The sequence below is a fragment of the Anabrus simplex genome, chromosome 1 (genome assembly GCF_040414725.1).
Source record: "Anabrus simplex isolate iqAnaSimp1 chromosome 1, ASM4041472v1, whole genome shotgun sequence".
In the NCBI taxonomy this organism is placed as follows: Eukaryota; Metazoa; Arthropoda; class Insecta; order Orthoptera; family Tettigoniidae; genus Anabrus; species Anabrus simplex.
The window spans coordinates 731764979-731788038 of NC_090265.1; the positions used below are offsets into that span (position 1 = coordinate 731764979).

Consider the following 23060-nt stretch of genomic DNA (forward strand, 5'->3'; position numbering starts at 1 on the left):
CTCTTACAACAGGCAGGTGATACCGTGGGTGTTATTCTACCGCCCCCACCCACAGGGGGACAGTTGACGTGAAGCTAACGTAGATGTGCTCACGCTGGTCATTCTGTCCCGCGGGCGCCCAGCACTGTAAGCGGGCAGGCAGGCAGGCGATGAGCGTATGCTATTTAACCAAAGTTACATGGCTATGTCACAGGCCGCAAAGGTTGGGCGATAGAGTATTAAGCTCAGTAGAACACGACCTAAACCAGTCTATCAATCAATCAAAACGAATAGAAATTAATTGGGTATGGTGCCGACATCTAACGGCAATAATTTTTACTACGTGACCGTTCGCGCAGGAAAGAATCGGAAACAGTTTCCAACTGTCCGTAATCTGCACGTGTGATCTTGTACATATCACAAACTATCACAGATTTACTGCATGAACAAAGCTATTGAATTTTTAAGCACAATTAATAAATTTACTACTTATTATAAAAATGGAGATATAACTAATCTACATTTCTATAGATCATGTAATACAAAGGAATGGGTTGCACAATAATTTTAACTTTATTTTCTACCCACAATATTTTATTAGATTCTGATATTAATAAGGAAACGTGGAATTTTGCTTCTTGAAAAGAGAGAAGAATGACTTAAATATGGAGTTTCATAATAATAAACTACTCTTGTAAAATTTACCCCGCGTGCGCCTGTACGGGGGGGGGGGAAGAGCGCGCGTCCAGATGGGTTAAATGATGAGTTCCTTCTTCCTTTTTTCGAGACAAAATAGATCTACAGTGGTTTATATGTTTGCGCCATATACTTTATAAGTAAATCATCACAAATTTTTTGCTAAATCACTATGCATATTATGTCCATATATTGTTCCAGGTTGTATGATTTTTTCCCCCTTTCATCTATTTTTGACATTCTGTTTTTAGGGGTTCCCAAACTGGAGGATGCTAATAATGCTGGGACACGCAACTCCCTTGACTGTACTCTCATCCTCACTGAGGGAGACTCAGCCAAGACTTTGGCTGTGTCTGGACTGGGAGTAGTGGGGCGTGACAATTATGGTGTTTTTCCCTTGAGGGGTAAGCTGCTCAACGTGCGTGAAGCCACTCACAAGCAGGTGAGTTGTTTAGAATTAATTTGATTGTTTTTATATTTGTTGTAGTGTTACATCTCCTAGCCGGGTCTAATATTGCTTTCACTTACTTGCACCAGGTGGATTTTTAATTTATACAAAAATATAATAAAATTATGATTTGATAGGATCTGGTGATCTTTCCCAAATGTAACATGTCTTTCTGTGTTTAATGGTACCTTTAACAGGTATATTCTGTTATGGGTGTTTCCCATTCTTTTCCCAATATTTTCTAAATTTAATTTATCCTCAGTTACCGTGTTTACTTGGGTATTAGACCCCCTTTTCCCCACTTTTACAGCCAAAAATTGTAAAGGGGCGTCCAATTTGCGATAACCTCAAAATTTTGTGCAGCGAACACATGACTTCTAGGCTATAAAGAGCTATAAATTGTACATGTAAACATTCTATGATATTATTTAACAAACTTTAAATGTATTTATGTTATACTATTTTCGTCGGAAGGCAGTATATCTAAACGTAAAAAGACAATAAATGATGAACACTACTTTTAGACCTACGGTACATATTAAAGTCCGTTTTAGTTACTCGTATCACATCATTCGTTACATCTCATTAATTCATCTGGTGAGGTTGACGTCAGGAAGGGCATGCGGCCGTAAAAACTTGCTACAGTAGAATTCCGCTGTAACGAACACCAGTATAACAAAATTTTCAGAATAACGAATAATTTTTTTGGTCCCTTCCTTTTTCAGTATTTGTATGTTAAAATATTTCATTTTAACGAATTAAAATTGAGCTCTTTTCATTACCAGTTTGACCATATTTTCTCAAATTAAAACCAAAATTCATCCTGTTTTATGACCAACATTTTTCTTGTTACATTATTTTGTTATTCAGACGATATGATCGCCATTTTCCATACATGCACCGTACGCGATCGAGAAGGCGTATTTTGTGTAACCAATACGCTTCGCCCAGTTCTCACATATGGTATGGAACTTATTTGGGAAAGACTAACGGTGTCCGACCTTCGAACTATTGAAAATGTAAAGGCCCGATTTCGGAAACGAATATTGGGCATCTCCATGATGTCACCATCACGACTTGCGTATGAATTATCCAAAGAAACTTTTTTACGGGAAGATTTGAAAATAAGAATGCAGCTTTCACATACGCAGCGAGTAGTAGTTCTCCAAGAGAGAAAGAGAAAACAAGCAGAAATCAGCCTGGATTTTTATTCAGCTGATGCTATGATTGACCGCAGATGGACCGGTCCAAATAATGACGTGAGAAGTGCTTTGAATAGGCTGGCGGTACACGAGTTTCACCATAGTCTATGCCGGCGATCAGACTTTCATGAACCGTCCCTACATTGTGTGATAAACATTGTGATCGCTATCATTTCAGCAAGTGCAACAAGAGAGCAAAATCTTCACTAGAATATGCTAAAGATTAATGTATTTTTTCTTTTAATGCACATTTGTACGCTATTAAATAAATAAATAAATATGCTTCACCCGTCATCCAATGTAAGACGTCACTTTATTAGGTGAGTAGGAGCGCCAAGTTTGCAATCCACCAATGAACGCTACGCTTTGCGCTACCAATAGGCTTGGCCCATCAACCAATGTAAGACGTCACACTATTGGCTGAGTAGGATCGCGATGTTTGTAATCCACCAATGAACGCGACGGATGCATCGCATGTTTCTTCTTCGTATTTAATTCGCAAAGCCTATTCAAAGCACTTCTCACATTCTCTTTGACTTCTCATGTCATTATTTGGACCGGTCCAGCTGCGGTCAATCAGATGAATAAAAATCCAGGCTGATTTCTGCTTGTTTTCTCTTTCCCTCTTGGAGAACTACTTCTTCTTGCTGTTAAGGTTATATCATTAAACTTGCAAAGTTCGTGTGCATTTCGGTAAATAAATAAGTACCGTACATATCATCGCAAATGGATAAGCAGAAGCGACAGCAGTTTTCGTTGAGTGAAAAACGTAAAATACTTGCAGAAGTAGAGAAAGGCGGAAAGAAAGGAGATGTAGCGAAGAAGTATGGCATTAGCCCGTCAACACTTTCTACGTTTTTAAAACAGAAAAGTAAGATAGAAGGAAACATTGATGCTGATGCCCTAGGTCCACAGCGTAAGAAGATCAGGACAGCCGACTACAAGGAGGTGGACCAAGCCGTCTATACGTGGTTTGTGGAAATGCGGAGTAAAAACATTCCAATAAATGGCCCACTGTTATGTGAGCGTGCGCGATCTTTCGCACGTTCGCTTGGGTCACCTGAGTTTATGGGTAGTGCTGGTTGGCTTCATAGGTTCCGAGAGAGATATGGCATATCCCACAAAATTATAAATGGTGAAGCTAACGATGCCCCGAAGGAAGTTGCGCCTTCATGGCGGCTGGAGACTCTAAAGGATGCCTTGAAAGAATATTCGCCGGCAGACATTTATAATGCAGACGAAACTGCTTTATTTTATAAACTAATGCCGAACAAAACCCTTGATTTTAAGGGAAATAAGTGTTTTGGGGGCAAACGTTCAAAAGAACGTATCACGGCTCTTTTGTGCACCAATTCCACAGGGACGGACAAACTGAAGCCTCTCATAATTGGGAAATTTGGGAAGCCAAGGTGCTTCAAGGGGGTGCAACATCTGCCCTGTGAATACAGGCACAATTCTAAGGCATGGATGACATCTGTGCTATTCAAAGAGTGGTTGTTGGACTTGGAACGTCGGATGAAGGCCGAAAAGAGGAGAATTCTTCTATTATTGGACAATTGCTCTTCTCATAATTGTGTGCCTCGCCATTTGGAGCATGTAAAAGTTTTATTTTTGCCTCCAAATACAACTTCAATTCTGCAGCCGCTGGATCAGGGTATAATTCATGCAGTAAAGCGGCATTACTGAGCTCGTGTAGTCCGTCGAATGCTGTGCAACGTTGCCACGAATAGAGCCATTAACATCAATATATTGGAAGCAATGCAGATGTTTAATGCTGCATGGAAATCCCTGAATGCAGACATCATCACAAACTGCTTTAGAAAAGCTGGAGTGGTTTTTACAGAAGACGTCGCAGAAAGTGAAGTGTTGGATGATGTGGAAACCGAGGAGAATTGGAAGCGTTTGTGTACAACATTGGATGTGCCATCTACAGTAAGTCTTACCAACTACATCAATGTAGATAGTGATGCAATAGTCCACAAAGAAATCACAAATGAGGAAATTGTGGAAGACATTATGAATGATAGAGATCCATGCGATGAGGAGGAAGAGGAAGACAACCCCCAAAATGATTGTGATCGACAGAGCTTGACTCTTCAGCAGGCAACGAACATGGCACGTAGCCTTCAAGATTTTCTCGTGTCACGAAGTGATGTGCCAGAATCTGTTTTAAATTCATGTGCAGTGGTTGGTGACTATTTGGAACGAGCTTTTGTGTCTGGATCTGTTCAGAAGAAAATCACAGACTTTTTCAAAAAATGATGTACTGGAACAGTGTGTGTAGACTTGCTGGTACAATGTAAAAATAGATTTTCTGAAAACATCTGTCAGTACTGTAACTCTTATAATGGTATTTTGAAGTTATATAGATCCTGCAGCTGATATAACAGGGCAGATGACCTCGTAGTTCCGCCCCTAAAAACAACCATAACTAATGGATATAATACTAGGTGAGTTCTTACGAATTGACTTATTTCAGTATAACAAATTAATTTCAGAGGTCCCCAAAATTTTGTTATACTGGTATTTTACTGTACGAAGATTCGTCTCACTTCATACTCGACCCCGTAGAACAAAGGGATAAGGGTATCGTGTTATAGAATTAAATATTGATACAATATAACTTAACACATTTACACCTGTATCCGAGTTATTGCCTATAGCGTGTGACCATGCTGTGGACTGTATCAGAGCTAGCCCGGATAAGCGCAACCTTGAATTGGAGCCGTTCCTACGCAGCTGGGATCTATTTTGGTTACAAGTATGTGCGAGAGAGATGAAGGTAATACCCTTATGAATGCTTCTACTCACCAGAAACCACATGGCCACCACGATTTTCCCTCCCAATGCACTTTTTGTTGTTTTGTTTCTGAAGGTAGCCTAACGCAAGCCCAACTAGCTGCGTAGTTGGTTTGTGATTGCACAAGCGTGTGTACAGTCGCATTCTGAAGTGCAACCATGGCGTGTAGGGACAATGTAAGTGTTGACGAAATTGCCGACATCCTTTTCAATGAAGACTCAGGTGATGAACTGATTCCTGAACTAATTGAAAGTGACAGTGAAGACGATTCTCCTGGACATGTGACAGAAAACACAGTTCCGGTACCTGAATGTTCGCCTTTATATCCCCCCCCAGTGATTCCATTTACTGCTAAACCAGGTACAGTAGAAGTCCGCTATAGCGAGTACGGCATATAACGAGAACTCCCTTTTAGCAAAGATTTTTTTCTGTCCCTTCAAAATTCCTATATTAAACTGTGTATTCTTCGGTTACAGCGAGAACCCTATCACTGGTGCATCCGTTATTACGAGCGATTAAGCGCACGCGATTTTTTCCCTTACCAATATTTATACACCCCAGCGATGATACTGCATGCAATAGATTACCTTCGGCATCGTTTCCTCGCTATGTGCACTAGCGATTTATCTCTTCTACATTCGAAGGCGATGTCGGAGTCGATTAGTAATACCCGCCAACAGCTGTTCCGTAAAGAAAATTCGAAATTAAAGACAAAATATATTCGTAATAAATGCGTAAATAACGTGTCCGATAACGGTTGTTAACTCGTTAAAAATTAAGGCTGACTAAACTACCGCTTAATTTTGGAACTAAATACTGCAATTAAGTAAGAATGGGATAAACTTCTAGATATGGCAGAGTGCTTAATTGATTTCAGAGGTTTATATTTTGTCGCATTTGGTTAAATTACGGAAAATTTATAGCGAGAAAGTTATAGTTTATCTAGTGGCGATTGAAGTGTGTTTTCATCATTTGTATAGTATGGTTAAGTTAGGATACGTGACGCTGTTTGAATAAGAAAACCGAAACGCTTGTAACAAAATGCGATCGATCATCTTCGGTACGGTATAGTTTTCTCACTTTGTGCATTTGCGATCTCTCTCGTTGACATTCAAAGGCGATGTTGGAGTTGGTTAGTAACACCCATCGACTGCTGTTCTGTAAAGAAAATTCGAAGTGAAAGAGGATAACACGTTTTCGTACTACATGCGTAAATAACGTGGCCGATACCAGTTGTTAACTCGTTAAAAATAAAGACTGAAGTAAACGATATCTTCATTTTAATGTAATATACGGAAATGAAGTAAGAATGTTATACACCTCAAGATATGGCAGAGTACATCACTGATTTCAGAGGATATTTCATATCTTCTCACGTCTAGTTACGGCTATTTACATGTAAATTTTTCGCATGGAGGTTCTACATGCGTTTTAAATACGTTTTCATGATAGGCTACATATACAGTTACGTTAGGTGACGCTGTTTGAAGAAGAAAGCTGAGGTGCTTGCCACAGAAATCTCTGGAGTGATACCGTATTTTTCCGAATCCAGGACTTTTTTTTCTCAGAATCTCATGCGAAAACTCAAGGGTTGTTGTATTCGCAGCCTAACAGTAAGTTAATTGATACCACTGGCAACTACTGTGGCAGCCACGCTGCTGCTTTTCACACGCGCACAGAACTCGTTGACAAACGACCGCCTCTTTACTACACATCGCTAGCCGCGACAACCGGTTGTGCAATGCCTGTGTTTTTATCAAATCTGCAGAATGGCATCAAAACATGCGACCCTTTGAATTCTTAGAAAAGCCATGGCTACTCGGTGGCAGAGTCATAACGCGTCTATTGTACTTGACGCTTAGTAAAATTAAGGTTTATAGACAGCAGGAATATTTTCGTGAGGATGGTCGTATTGTAAAGATACGTGGAAAAGGTATTGCCGGCAAATTTTCAACGGGTTCTAGTCGATATTATGTCAATTGAGGAGTTAGATGCAATAACAGCGTAAGTCTACTTATGCTGTTATTGCATGAATACTGTTTTCAGATTTCCTGGTCCCTTCACTACAACCCAGTCCAGGTCTTAGTTCGCTAGGATGCCGCTAGATGTCAGGAGCTCACTAAAACTGGTACCATGCGCTACGCTGTTATTGCATGATGCATGCTTCACGAGTGGCACGTTCAGTTGTCGCCAGTTCTCTGGCTGGTGAAGATGTCACCGAGTGGAAGAGAAGGTTTTGTGGCATCACATTTAATAAAAGACTGGTATCTGCACTTTGACCTATGTTTCTAAGAATGCACTCTGGTAAAAGCAACAGATTCATGATACAGAAGTTTGTGTGACTTTATTACCATAATGGTGTTGTATCAGAGTCATAGTCCTACACTCCTATGTGCCATTTACCTTCTTAAAGAGGAGTGGTAGCTTTCTCAGTTTTAATGATTTGAGGCTACATGATGTAAGAAAGTGTGGCGTAAAAGCAGACAAAAGGGTTGATGTTATTTCACTAATGTAATACTTAAAAAACTGAAAATGTTGAGTGGTATGTGAAAGTCATGTCTGAGTGTAGTGATTCCCTCGAATCTGCTAATGCAGCATGTGAAGATGAATCATCCTGATTTTGAGAGTGATGCATTTGAGTATTTCAAACAAGTAAGACACACAATGTCTATATCTATATGTCTATGTGATCTGTTTTTTGTTCCTTTTCTTTTAGGTTTAGAGAATCATTTTGTAAATGAAAATAGGAATAAAAGTTGTTCAGAAAGGAATGTTACTAATTTTAAAATATTTCTACTAATTGGTGGTGGTGGTGGGGGGCAATTACCGTAGCCTAATACCACAGTTGGAGTTAGCACTGTAACAAAATACTCTCGACCCTTTACGCAAAAAGAACAAAAAGGTGAATATTAAATAACGAATAAACCTTTCTTAGTTGACAATTTTTGTTTTTTTAGGAATTTGTTCTTAATTTTAGTAAGTTTAGACATTTTGGAGAACTGAGGTGGGATAAACTGCCACATTTGTTCCTCTATAGTGGGCGGTCATGCTTTCCTAACTCCCTGATCAATACTGGTGTATGGCAGAATATAATTTTCCTGCTCTTCATGCAATAACAGCGTATAAAATGAAACTTTAAATAACTCTGTCTTTCTTATTAGCTATCAGATCAATAAAATTCTTTGGGAAATACATTTCCTGCCTCTTTTAATTGTCCTTAATTGAAATTCAGGTTGATTCCTAATATTACTTTTAACTCAGAACATTTATAAACTTCAAGCTTCTGTTTCTCAAAATAACGTAAGTCTACTTACGCTGTTATTGCATCCAACTCCTCAATTTTAAGTCGATGTTTATTAAACACTCGAAAATGTAAAATAATTGTGCAGCCGCAAGAAAATACGGCATAGGCCTAACTGAAGGCAGTATTTGGCGTTAGCGTGAAGACAAAGAGCTAAAAGAAATGTTTACTGTACAAAAAATGCATTCAGTGGTCCGCAACAAGGACGCTTTAAAGAAGTCGAAGATGAAATTGTGAGGTATGTGCACGAAAAACGCAAGGGCGGAAGGGCCATACCGTGGCGCAATAAACTCATTCGTTGACTTTCAACGTTCGCGATTAGGCCTATACTTCGCTAGCCACTGAATTTGGCCGAACCCGACAAGAGAGACGTGCGTGTAGCGGTGGCGGTTATATCTGACGCAGCGTGAAAGTAACAGTTTTATAGACAGCAAGAATAATTTCCTGATGGATCGTTGTATTGTAGAGACGCATGGAATTGGTATTGCCGGAAAATTTTCAACGAGTTATTTTCGGTATTATGATGCCAATGTTAAGTTAATGGTCCTTAAACATGTAAAAATAATGAATAATTGTGCAGCCACAAAAAAAAAAAAACAACAAAAAAAGCAAAAAACGGCGTGACGAAAGTCAATGACCGGCGTCTAAATATAGTCTAAAAATGCGTAGGCCTACTGTACGACAAGGCATTCATATGATTTTACAAACTTCTTTTTGAGCCTGATTTAAATTTTTTGAAGGGAAAAGTGGGGTTCATCTTGGATTCGGAGAAATACGGTACTATATTTTTTTTTCAGAATGAAATTAAACATACATTTTCACGTATCGGATTACGAAAAATAACAAACAAGTAAGCTGTAGTGTGGATATCATCTGCGGAAACGCAAGTTTTGAACAAAATGATTCATACCGATTTTAATGTGCTTGAAGGGTTTTCCGACTTTTATACACAAATCGGATATAACGATAATCCGTTGTAGCGAGTAATTTTTTTGCTGTTATGAATTTTTGCTATAACGTACTTCTACTGTATAAATATTGAAATAGAAAACACTAATGAGATGTCATTTGTAAATCTATTTCTCACAGCTGAATTTCTTGAATACCTATGCGAGCAAACAAATCTGTATACGAGTCATGTAATCAGTGCTGCGCCGCGCCCCTTCTTGCTCAAACGTGGAGTCCGGTGACTGTTTTAGAAATGAGACAGTTCCTAGGTTTGATGCTCACTACCGGCATCATTAGTAAACTATGTCTCAGAATGTACTGGACAGAAGATGCAATTTTCTCCACTCCTATTTTCTCGAAGACAGTGTCACTCTATCGCTTCAAAAGTATCCTCTCATTTCTCCACTTTAGTGACAGGAGCGAATACGAGCACAGCACTGACAGATTGTATAAAATCAGACCCATTTTACAGAAACTTTCGGACAGATTTACAGAGCTTTATACCCCCAAACAGAAAATTTCTCTGGACGAAGGAATGCTAGCCTGGAGAGGGCGCCTAAGATTCTGCGTATACAACCCCGGTAGAATAATAAAATATGGCATTTTAGTGAGGATGGTTTGTGAGTCTAATATGGGGTACATCTGTAAACTCATGATATATGATGCAAGTGGTGTGAATTTACAAGGCACAGTTTTTCAGCTGCTTGAAAAATTATCTTGGCCAGGGGTATACAGTCTATATGGACAGTTATTACAATAGCGTTGGACTTGCACAACAATTACGGGAACAGAATACTGCCGTATGTGGAACAATACGGTCAAATAGGGGTGTACCAAAAGATCTAAAGAAACACCAGGCAATTCTCAAACGGGGGGAAATGACTTTCATGAGGGATGAGGGTGTATTGTTTGTTTCTTGGAGGGACAAAAAGGTTATTACTATGGTAACTACCATCCATTTGGCAGAAATGGTCGAAACAAAGAAATCTGGAAAAATACAAATGAAACCAGAGTCTGTGACAGACTATAATCAACACATGCATGGTGTTGATACTGCAGACCAGTACTTGGTGCTCTATCCTTTCATGAGAAAAACTATAAAGGGCCCAAAAAAGTTTTTTTTAAATATTTCTGTACTGCTCACATTTTAACGCATTTCGGCTCTTCCAGAACTCAAATCCTCAAATCAAAAACATTTCTGAATTTCATGCAGACAGTAGTTAGGAACTTGCTCCAGGAAAAATGTGAACCCGACATACAAGTACAGTCACCTCTATCCGACATCTCAGCTCCATCTACTTCCATCAGCTCCAAGTCAACGTCCCGCGATTTTGCCTCCAAAAAGGGCACCGGCCAAGGATCCACCATTTAGGTTGGATGGGAAGAGAAAAGAGCATATTCTGTTCAAGTTTCCACCATCAAATAAAGTCAAGTTCCCTTCAAGGTGCAAAGTGTGCTTCAAAAATAAAATTACTGGTGAAACACGCTATTTTTGTGGAAAGTGTGGTGTTCCCATTCACCCAGGAAAGTGTGACATTAGCTACCACACCCTACAGATATACTAGAGAACTTCATTAAGGTATGTGGAAAATTTTGTTTCCATATCTTGTTTAGTTTAGAACTAACAGCTGAAATAGCTGGGTCAGCTCTTTAAATAGCCAGGTCAGATGATGGGTGTGAATTTGTTAATGGCCAGTCATTTGTTTCTGTCAGTTCAGCAGTAGGCCTACCACACAGTAAACCTGATCACTGCTCTCGTTTGAATTATCGCCTTGCGCCGCCAACTTTCCACCCTGCTACCGGCGTGTCGGAATTCCAAGCGACGTCATCTTCACTGCCATCTCGTCAATCGCATCAGCCATGCTTCATTTTCGTTCTCTTTGAGCCATGCACTGCAATCGAGAGCATATGAGGTCCCGTCTTTTTGAACCATTTAAAAATTGTTTTGTTCCCGATTATAGAGTCTAAACAGTGTGAATCTATTCCCAAATGGTTTCTGAAGATGGTCTCTTATATTCCCAGTTGATGTGTATGTAGCAGAAGCTACTCCTTCCAAATAAAGCCGTCCGTAGAACGCACACCAAACCATCAGCTGATAACTAGCGTATGTTACGAGTTGTACTTTCGAATGTAATACGTAGTAACTGGAAACATTTTTTTGATAACTGCGGTTGTTGAAACACGGACCCTTTATTTTTAAGTATATTTCATGCTTGTTCTCTGCATTTATCACATCAGGATTGACGTTAACAGCTGTCCATGTGATAAGACAGACCACATTGTTTAGGTTAGGTATATTATTGCCCTGATAGTGCCAAATGTTCCTCGACGGAAGGAATAAAAAATAACAGGAATATATACCGCATTTATGGATATCTACAGGTGTGGTGGTAATGCGTTTTATTATTATGTTTAATTTCGTTCGTTCTCGCTTTTTATTAACGCATACCGGTACCTCAGTATGTTTTATTTCGCGTCTCCTAAAATCGTTTAAAGTACGTGGGGACATAAATTATTATTATTATTTGTTAGGTTCGTTGGTGAGTAAAACAATCATTTTTATCACGTTTTAAACTTCTCTCCAAATATATACCTATATTGGCCCGAGTTACGAGATATTAAACTACCACTTTCGTAATGATCTCTCCTGCTGTATAAGTAGCAGCAACTGCGAATATTTCTCAACTAAAGAAAAGATTTCGGAATTTATAAAGAAAGGATTATAAGAGAATGTGAATATTAAAATAATAGAGTAAAGTAGTGCAGCGGAAGCTAAAGCTTGCACTAAGAAGTATTTTAGGGAGGCTTCTGTTGATATGAGACTTTTTGTGTCGGTTATTAAGGGAATACATGATAGAAGATAGATTTCATCTCAGGGTGGTACAGCTCTTTTTAGACACATCCCCAGTGGAGGGGAGTTACCGCTACCGCTTTTATCGCATATCGTCATTCCTGCCATTCGCAAATCTCTGGCAGTACGGTACCGGGAATTGAAGTCAGACTCTCGAGAACAGCAACTAATTGTGTTAACCATTATGCAGGAGGACATTATTAACTACAAAACACAGACATATAGCATGGCTGACGCATGCTTGATATGCGCGAGTCGGACACGAAGCTTGGCCTATTCATCTATTTGTGACATCATCAGAGCTGCAGTAGACCTACGCTACAGAGGCGGATATTTCTTAACTACGAAACACAGATGTACTGCACGATTCGACCCGTTTTCATTGCGTAGGTCGTACGGACGAAACTATTCACAAATTTGTGCGATGTTATCAGAGCTGCAATAAAACATGTACCTGCTTCGAAGTGAAATAATCGTACTTCTGCGACGAATTACATTGGGGGGGTCTTATATGCAAGATTTATTTTTTTAATTTTCTTCGTCTCGAAAAGTCAGAGTTGGTCTAATACGCGAGGCGGTCTAATACACGAGTAAATACGGTAGTTTTTGACAGACTGAAGACCCTAACATTTCTGGAGTAAGTTGAAACTGAAGAGAAATGGCTCCTACGATAACAAATTTTATTATGTAGCGTATCAATACTCCTACTTCTGTTGTTACATACCTCTTGTTTACCAAACACAGCTATTGGCAAATCATCTATACATGGGAACATAGACTCCCATATCAAGAATGTATTAGATCAGGTGCTTAAGTTTGAGAGACTCATTGTGATATGCATGTTACCATTCTAGTTGGAAAATGAATCTTTCACAATCTGCAGATGAGATTTCAACCAATTGATTGGTATGTTGAGGTTAGATGCTGCAGTCAGTATTTTCTTGAAAAAAGAAAAAAAAGGGCTGTAGAATGTTTTTTAGGAAGACACAAAAAAAATCCCTCACAAACTCTATTGTGGCAAGAACAGTTTGTAAGCAGTGACTGTCTCACTTCTGCATTTTTCTCTGAACAGTTTGTTGTGGAATTTCTAACTCCACTTTCCTTGATTTCTGCTGGCTGTTCGGGCAAAGAGACAGAACACAGTCAACCTGTTGTTTGGATTTATTATCTCGCTGGATGTTTAACATGACACAAGCTGCTTGTGCCACATGTAAATAGACTTGCTTATGCTAGTTTTTTCATTGTTCTGAAATGCCAATGTAAAAGAGTTAACAGAATTTATTTTGCTTAATTTTAGTACTAAACACTCAGCGTCAAAAGTATTGGTAGCCATACTGACCACTTTCCCCATAACAAAGAACTATAACATTGAGCTGTCACAGTTTTTCAACAAACTACAGTGTGTATGAAATTGTTATCCATGTTAACCGATATAATAAGTATTACAGTAGAACCTCGATAATTCGAAATCGGTTAATTCAAAATCCCGCCTAATTCGAAGAAGCTCTCGTTCCCGTAAACATGAGATACAGTTTTGCATGTTATTTAAATTGTTTGATTCGTAATTCGAAGTACAAATTCGGCCTCATTACCGAAATTCCGACTTTTAATTCGAAACTGCCTTTACATTTTAGAACAAAAGTATGTTACAGAGTAATTTCAACTCGAAATTTATCCGCTCTGCGTCATAATAGAACGCGGGTTCCGGAACATGGAAGGGTAGCTTTCCGCACTTACACTCACTTCGGTGGGTCTACAGTGCGCTTCATGATTGCTAAGTTGATTGAAATCGGAATTCTTTTGTATTCAACCTTTTAAGGAACGCCGTAATATCACGCAACAGGCAATGTGCGGAAAAGCAGAATCCGCAAACACTGGCGATGCCGACAGTTGACGAAAAAACATAGCTCGTATAATAAATTCGTAGGCACCGAACAATATTGGCATTGCCGGTGAAACTGCATTGCTTTATTTTAATACAAGCTAAAACGGTCTTACGGTTTTAAATGGGTCATAGTAGTGCGTTGCAATGCACATGGGATGGAAGTGAGAAACTTTATCCCCTCGTCATAGGAAAGTTCGATAAACCACAATGTTTTATGGGCGTCGGTCACTTTCCATACCAGTACAAAGCATATAAAAATGCAAACAGTACAGAAATCCAAAAATAATGCATTTGTACAGGGGGACCGGCATAATTTATCCTCGTCTTTGAATTGTGTAATTTTTTTCTTTCGTTGCGTGAGGTTCTGTTTGTCAGTGATTTATCCAAGTCCATTATTTGAACATTGTAAATGCACCTTGTTGGATACATTTCAGAAATAGTTTTTTTCCATAGCATTTGAAAGGTTTAAACTGTAAATCGACGTGATTGCATGTATTAATGGGTCTTGGAACACTTTGTGACGCGGCAAGTGTTTACATTTCTGAAGTACGAGAGAAGTGCCATTGCGGAAAATTGTACAAGGATAGAGTCGCAGGAAAGTTCAATTTTAAGCGGATCGGGTACTTTCTGTGTAAATACAAGGCATCTAAAATGCATACAATATAGTAATCCAATTAATAAAGCAGTTGCACATGGGAGCCAGTATAGATTCCTCCTCGTCTTTGAATCGTGCTTTTTTTTTTTTTTTTTTTTTTTTTTTTTTTTTTTTTTTTTTTTTTTTTCCTTTCGTTGCGTGAGGTTATGTTTACCAGTGAGATATCAGAGTGCATTACTTGAACATAGTAAATGCACCTTCTTGGATACATTTTGGAGATAGTTTTTTTTTTTTTTTTCAGTGCATTTGAAAGGTATAAACCGTGAATCAAGGTTAATTGCATGCAGTAAAGGGCCTTAGAATATATTGCAACGCGGCAAGGGTTGGTACTTCTGAATTGCGAATTGTCGGTTAATTCGAAGTCACGTAATTCGAAGTCCAATTTTTGAGTCCCAACGACTTTGAATTAACAAGGTTTTACTGTATTTCAATTCCACATTTTGGAAATAAATAATATAATTGGATTTAAGACTCAATTTATACAAATTAACTTTGTTTTATAATTTATTTCTTTATTTCTTTACTGCTTATAAAAACACAAATGAAAACTCACCTTTTCTGTTTCTAATTTATTTGAATAACTACTTACTAACTACAGAATTTGCATAAATGCCAGAATATAAGTAAATATGAAAATTTTGTCAAAATATTATGAAGTATGACATTTTTTATTGGTGGATTTTTATTGCTGACTGCATAAAACTTAAAGATATCTGGTTCCCAAGGAGTATTCTTTATAGTTGAGAATATGAAATTTCATATATTTACTTGTTCTAGTAATAACTCTGTATTTAAAGAGGTGCAGGTGAAGAATGAATTATTTTCAGATTTCATGAAATGGTGGTTATGTAACTTATTTTGAAACTAATTATATTGTGTGCTTCTTTTTCAGATCCTTGACAATGCTGAGATCAACAACATCATCAAGATCCTTGGTCTGCAATATAAGAAGAAATATGAATCTGTTGAAGATCTGAAAACACTCAGATATGGAAAGTTGATGATCATGACAGATCAGGATCAGGTATATTCTGGATTAATACAAATGCAATAAATGGAAAGGGAACAACTTGTATATAGTAGCGGGGACTCTTCTCTCTTTATCAGTCCCAGCTAATCCTGATCTATTTATATCCAGCCAATGATAAGCTTGTATCTGCTCTCTAGCTTTATCTGTTTGTAAGGAGTGAAAGTTTCCACGGTCTTTTCTGTCTTGATGTAGTACCATGGGATTTATTTATCAGTACATTCTTCATCAGTGTAGTCTTTAGGCAGTTTTTGGCACGGGGATGTTTTCTGGCAAAATGACAGGTTATTATGCGGGATCGTGCAATTTCCTGTGCTTTTAGTTGTGATATTTCGTGGTAAACACTGTAACCGTTCTGCATTTATTACCCATTCGTGCATTGCTTCAACACCCGGTAACTTGCCTTGTTGTGGACAATGAAATGCACACCTCCACTTTCTCACTTGTTTTTCATGAACATAAAACACACATCCCACTGCTCTGTTACCATTTTCTTCCGCGAATTTCACCTCTTTGAGCTTGATTGAAGCCTTGTAACTGGTAACTTTCACCATGACAGTTATTTAGTAACAAGCTCTAGAATGGTTGAGTGAAGACTGTGCGCGGCAATGGCCTTTACCGGTTCTCACCAAAGATGCGCAGTCTTGTGGTAAACCAGAGAATTGTATATGTGGCTTTTGATCGACGTTAAAATTTACACAAAAATCTTGGAAAAATTTAGGGTGCCGCTGATATGCGGTATGTTTTCTCTTTCGGGTAATTTATAAATTTATCTACTCAAAGTTAGTTTCACCAGACTGAAGCACCTAACAGTTATAAATTGAGTCGAAACCGAAGAGGTGGCTTCAGGTACAGTGAAACCTTGTGTTGACGTTTCTGTTGGGGACGAGGAATAAATAACATGTTAAGGAAGAATACATACCAATGAATACAGTGGAACCTTGATTTTCCGTTTTTGGAGGGACCACGAAAAAATCTGTTAAAACACGGGAAAACGGAAAATCCGGGAACGAATAACCCATCAACAATTTGGCATTCATCACAAAAATAAAATATGTACCGTATGCTTATAATCTAACAAACACCCCTGAATCAAGCCAAACTACAACCCCAGTGGGCCTTCCACCTACCAAGGGACCGCTTCTCGGTATGAAGGCCAGCAGATTACAAGGTGACGAATCCGCTCGGTCGTTATTCTTGGCTCCCTAGGCTGCGGTTGCCATCTCACCATTAAATAGCTCCTCAATTAAAGGTTATTGTAGAATGAGTGAATCTGGAACAAGCCCTCATATCCAGGTATAAATGCCTGACCTGGCCGGGAATCTAACCCGGGCCCTCCGAGTGAGAGGCAGGCATGTTAGACTACGGGGCCGGCTTCAGAGATTAATTACCGGTATGCAACTTAAAAATCTCGAAACTTTACATTCAGTTTTACTTGGGCAACTTCGTCAGTTTCCTCTGGAAACTTCTTTCAGTTCTGGAAGTTTGATCAGCCAAACTCTTCAAGAAATCGAAATCCCGTAACACCAAGCCAAACAACCATCAACTACAAGTAGTTTTTAATTATGTTATCTAATAAAATGAAGCATATTAGATACAAAAGCACCTAGTATGATGGCAAAATCCATTTTTTTAAATCTTCCATTGTAATTTGGTCACTGTTATACTGTTCGTAGTCAGTTTATGGAAATCTTGTACCATCTATTTTTAAAGGTCATGCTGAACTTGAGAATATGGTTTCAAATGTAAGTATAGATTCTTCGCAAGTCCTCGAATGCATTAGATTCAATTCTGCCCGTCACTAATCACAATCAAATTGGAAAGAGAAAAAAATATCATTAATACTTCCAAAATTACGGGTAATCGTGACCGTGAGCTCACTGGCAAGCGTGCTCGCTGTACGAGTCGCTGTGAGTGTGGAATGATGGAAAGTTTTTAAATGTAATGTGTGCAAATGAAACGACTGTGGGTTTTATAACATTTTAACACAAAAACGTGAAATTCGCAGGCTTGTATTAGGATCAAAACAGTAATAGGCAATCGCAGAACCTCCCATTGCGTTATGTAGGTTACCGTTATGTAAGGTGCAACATCTGTTCTGGTCTTGATAACATAATCATATACGATAATATTAAAATACCGGTACTAAAATTGTGGTACTTAAGTAGGAGCAGATTTGTTTCCTGCCTGAAAGCCCAGTGACTACAGTGCCCTGAGGGAATTGCCGAAAATCTGTTGGCATTACACTCAAAAAAGTAAAGGGAAAAAAATAAATAATATAAACATCTAACCCTGGACATAATGTAGACGTTTTACAAGTACAAACATTTGACTAAACTTGTTCCTTCTTCACGTAGAGCTGTCGAAAAGCACTCTTGTCTCCTTCCAATTGTTGTGGACACTCTGCGTTATGATTTACGAGGATTCTCTAAGCAGTATCACCCGAATGCAATGCTGAAAGATGGTCCCTTACGCAAGTTACTGCCGATCGCTTTTCAAGTACTGTACTTCCTCAAATTACCGCAATGACGGGACGTTAACACCAAGATCCGTAAGTATGCCGTAGCCGTACTTTCGTGAGACACAGTTTCTTGAAAAACGTGTGATCGAGGATTGAGCGATGATGGGACTCAAATTTCTGGACAGTTGATCCGGGAAATAGTTTCTTAAAGGAACAGGTAATGTGAGACTTTTACAATGTGATTTAATTAGGATGCTCGCAGGACCTCACGAATGAATAATACGGGAAAACGTTTCCGGGAACGTATAATCGAGGTTTTACTGTATACAAATAAGAACTATCCAACAAGGATATTGAAACTCTAGATAAGATTTTTTCCGACATGACGTTTTACGCCATGTATCTGCGCGTACTGTGAAACGTATATTCCTATCTACCAATCTTAAACATGAGCAGAAAATATTGAAAGGTGTGAAAAACACCAGAGAACAATTATGAAAACCTTTTTTGTTGGGGATTATAAAATAACAAGAATGGTACGCTAAAGGTTTGAAAAACAGCAGGCAACAAATATGAAAACATGCACATGGGCCAACATAAATATCAAAGTATTATTGCGGATCACACTATTTCCAAACGAATGTTAGTAGAAGCCTTTTATATCAGAGCATTAGGTTATTTAACATTATTTTCTGGTTGCACTTTGTCAGTGATTTCGAGGTTACACTCGACCATGTTCAACTGCGAGGAATGACTTTGGCCGCCATTTTGAATCAAACAAAACTTCGACCAACTTAAGTGATTGAGTTGAAAATCGAAGGGTTGAGTTTCAATATTCACAACCTCTGCACGCTTATACCAGTCCCCTTTCTGACAGATTTTAATTTTGTCTTTGCTGTTAAGGAATTTGACAACATTTTCTGTAATTACTATTAGATTACAAACTTTTCTGTATTCATAACTCGGCTATCACAAGACAAATGTGCACCATGCTAGTAAATTTCACACGATTTTGTTCCTAATCCAGATATAGGCTACCGTATCACGCGACAAATATTAGCTACACTTCGGTGTACCACTCAACACAAAATAAATTTCTACCTTCTGAATGATTGCAAAATATAAGCACAAATAAGCCCACTCTGTTATTCAGCAACCTCGCTGCTAACCGGCAAACAAGACTGAACATTTCTGAGACTTGCTCCCTGAAAGTGCAGCTTATCCCTTGAAGTTCAGGAAGTCCTTTTCCCGTAATCACGAACTGTGGCAACGGCTCTTACCCGAGTTGGAAATCATGTTTCCTTCAGCAGGGATGACAAATACAGCAACATTTTCAGGTCTAGGAAAATGTAATTGTACTAAGCGGTAATTACAAACTATCCACTTCATTGCTGTATCGATAATGTAATCTAATCGACATATGAAAAAGGTTTCCAGCTAATCGAACTTGTAGAATCCATTGGTATGTTTTCCCTGCCTGCAGTACTGTTTGTACAGTGAAACCCCAATTATCCTTTCCCGGAAAGTATCGATTAGGTGGGAACCTTTTCCATGTATTTATTAGACTAAGCGGTAATAGCTAAAATTCGTGACTCGATAAGTGAGGTATTTTTTGTATAGATTTAATACAAGGAGAATCGGGACTTCTAATTTACGATGTGCTAAGTGGGGAAAACGTGTTAATGAGGAATGCGATAACAAGGTTTCACTGTATTACAAGAACAAATTTAAAAGATAGGGTCAACGGCCATAAAATCTCTCTCAGTGGCACAACCTGAGGGGTTGGGCATAATACCAAAACTGATGGTGTCAGTTTGGAAGATTTGATGTTGGGTCTACTCCTGAGAGTTGCATTTTTGTGTAAAACGTACAGCAGCGGCTGTTCCTGTTTCATTTATTAGCCCTTTAAGATTGCTATATGTATTTATGCATTCTGAGGAGAGAGAGAGAGAAAAAAAAAAGGGGAAAAAAAATTACAGTATAACCTTGATAATTCAAAATCGGTTAATTCAAAATCTCGCCTAATTCGAAACAGCTCTCGTTCCCGGAAACATGAGGCACGGTTTTGCATGTTATTTAAATAGTTTTATTCAAAATACGCACAATTCGTAATTCGAATAACAATGTCAGTCCCGTTACCGAAATTCAGACTTAATTCGAAACCGCCTTAACATTTTGAAAAAAAAAATTTTACAGAGAAATTTAAATTCAGAATTTCTTTGCGTCATGAAAGAACGCGTCTTCCGGAACGTGAAGGGGTAACTTTGCACACTTTCACCTACTTCGGCGTGTCTGCAGTGTGCTTCATATCTGCTATGTTCTAGCGGAACCGATATTATTTTGTATTCGGAGTTTTTAGGAACAGCATAATTCACAATATCACGTAGCAGGCAGTGTGCGGAGAGGTAGAATCCGTGAACTCTGGCGATGCAGACAGTTGGCGAAAAAGCGTGGCTTATAGCCTATAATCAATTCGTACGCACCAATATTGTCAATGCTGATGAAACTACATTGTCTGTTTGTTTTATTTTTTAAATGGTGAGGCCAATTGGATTTATGGTTTCAAAGGAGAGAATTGCCAGCCGGCAAATGTACTTTGTTGCTATGCAGTGCACAGTGCACATGGAAGCGAGAGACTTCCTTCCCCTGTCATAGGAAAGTTCTAAAAGCCATGATGTTCAAGGGCGTCGGGCACTTTCCATGCCAGTACAAGGCATCTAAAAATGCAGACAGTACAGTAGGCCTATTCCGAAAAATAAAGCATTTGCACAGGGGAGCCAGCATAATTTTTCCTCGTCTTTGAATCATGTTTTCTTCCTTTCGTTGCGTGAGGTTATGTTTGTCATTGTTTTATACAAGAGCATTATCTGAATAATGTAAATGCACCTTGTTGGATAAATTTTTGAAATAGTGTTTGCCGTGGCATTTGAAAAGTTTAAACTGAGAATCAAGGTGATTGCATACATTTATGGGTCTTAGAAATGCCATGGCGGGAAATCGTAAAAGTATAGTCACTGTACTGTTGTTGTTGTTAGAGACAGAAAACTATCGATAGCGACCACTATCGTCATACATCGATAGTCAGTTGCCTATTATCGATAGTCGATAGTTTTTTTCCTCATTGGCTTATTGTTCGCACCAACAGAAATTGTACAGCTGTTTACAGTTCACTGGTGTGGAGTTAGTTCCAATTCATAGGTGTGCATTTAAGTATCTCTGCATACCTGCGACTTCAGTGCCGGCAGAAAGACTATTTAATATAGCATTTTGGAAGGTGGGATTCTCCATTCAACCTAATCTTAGTTGAGTTGATGCCAATACGGGACAAACAATGAGATTTACATGTTGTCAGAGACTGTATGTAGGCGAAAGAAGATAAGGCACATTTTAGGTCAAAGACTTCATGAAAGCAACTGAAAACTTTCCTGCCATCTGTTGAGAATGCTGTAAAACATTTTTCAAAGATATTAAAATACCCGAGAAAATGTTGGGCGATCGCAAAATGAACACTATAGCTGAGCAAGAATTTCTCGGACGGGCACGTATGGGCAAGCGCGTGCAGCCCCGAGAATGTCTCGGACGTGCCACTGAAGAAATTTATGAGTGATTCCGATTTGAATTTGAGAAATTACGTACATGAAATATTTGTGCTTTTTACTGATTTTTTTTGTGGATTGTGTTCAATAAATGTTCTATTTTTGGGCATAATGATATGATTCATTCCACTTTTTAAAAACTATCGATTACTATCGATAGTAGGGCTCATAATATCGGAAAACATCGATGGCGATTACTATCGATAGTTTGCCGCCTCTAGTTGTTGTAATGTGGACGGAAGCTGTATTTGACGCAAGCGAGAGACTTTCTCCGCTCGTCATAGGAAAGTTCGATAAGTCGCGATGTTTTAAGGACATCGGGTACGTTCCGTGCAAGCACAAGGCATCGAAAATGCATACATTACAGTAATCCAATTAATAAAGCACTTGCACAGGGGAGCCAGTATAGATTTCCCCTAGTCTTTGAATCAGGTTTTCTTTCTTTTGATTTGATTGCGTGAGGTTATGTTTGCTGGCGAGTTATCAAAGTGCATTATTTGAATACTGTAAATGCACCTTGTTGATCCATTTGGAAATAGTTTTTTCCATGATATTCGAGAGCTTTAAACTGTGAATCAAGGTTAACTGCATGCAGTAACGGGTCTTAGAATATATTGTTAGGCCGCAAGAGTTGGTATTTCCGAAGTACGTGTTGGCGGTTAATTCGAAATCACGTAATTCGAAGTCCGATTTTTGCATCCCAACGACTTTGAATTAATGAGGTTTTACTATAATCTGTCCTTGTAAGACATCATTTAAGAAATTGAACTTGTAGAATCTATTGTTCTGTTTTCCCTTCCTGCAGTACTGTTTGTACAGTGAAACCTCAATTATCCTTTCCCGGAAACTATGTTTCAAAATGCGTTCAGATTACGTGGTCCCGCGAGCATCGTAATCAAATCACGTAAAAATCCCGCATTATCCGTTCCTCAAGGAAACAATTTCCTGGATTGTCCGTCCAGAAATTTCAGTCCCATCAACGCTAAATCCTCGATCAAATAAACTGTATCTCACGAAAGGACGGCTATGGCATACTTATGGATCTTGGCGTTAACGCCCTGTCCTTGCGATAATTCGAGCAAGTACTGTACTGGAAAAGCGATCGGCGATGATCTTGCATAAGGGACCATCTTAGCATCGCATTTGGGTGATATGGTTTGGAAAATCTCGGAAATCATAAAGCAGAGAGTGGCCACAACAATCGTAAGGAA

The 23060-nt window shown here is 38.7% G+C and overlaps 1 protein-coding gene across 3 annotated transcripts in view; it reads left to right on the forward strand.

Moving 5' to 3' along the window:
* Nucleotides 1–23060, forward strand: part of Top2 (topoisomerase 2) — a 326551-nt gene that overhangs the window by 72966 nt on the left and 230525 nt on the right. For all 3 annotated transcript variants that reach the window (XM_067136112.2, XM_067136110.2, XM_068225185.1), the window contains 2 exons: nucleotides 927–1117; nucleotides 15658–15789. In XM_067136112.2, coding sequence (XP_066992213.2) covers nucleotides 927–1117; nucleotides 15658–15789 — 323 coding nt within the window. The remainder of the gene's footprint in view (nucleotides 1–926; nucleotides 1118–15657; nucleotides 15790–23060) is intronic.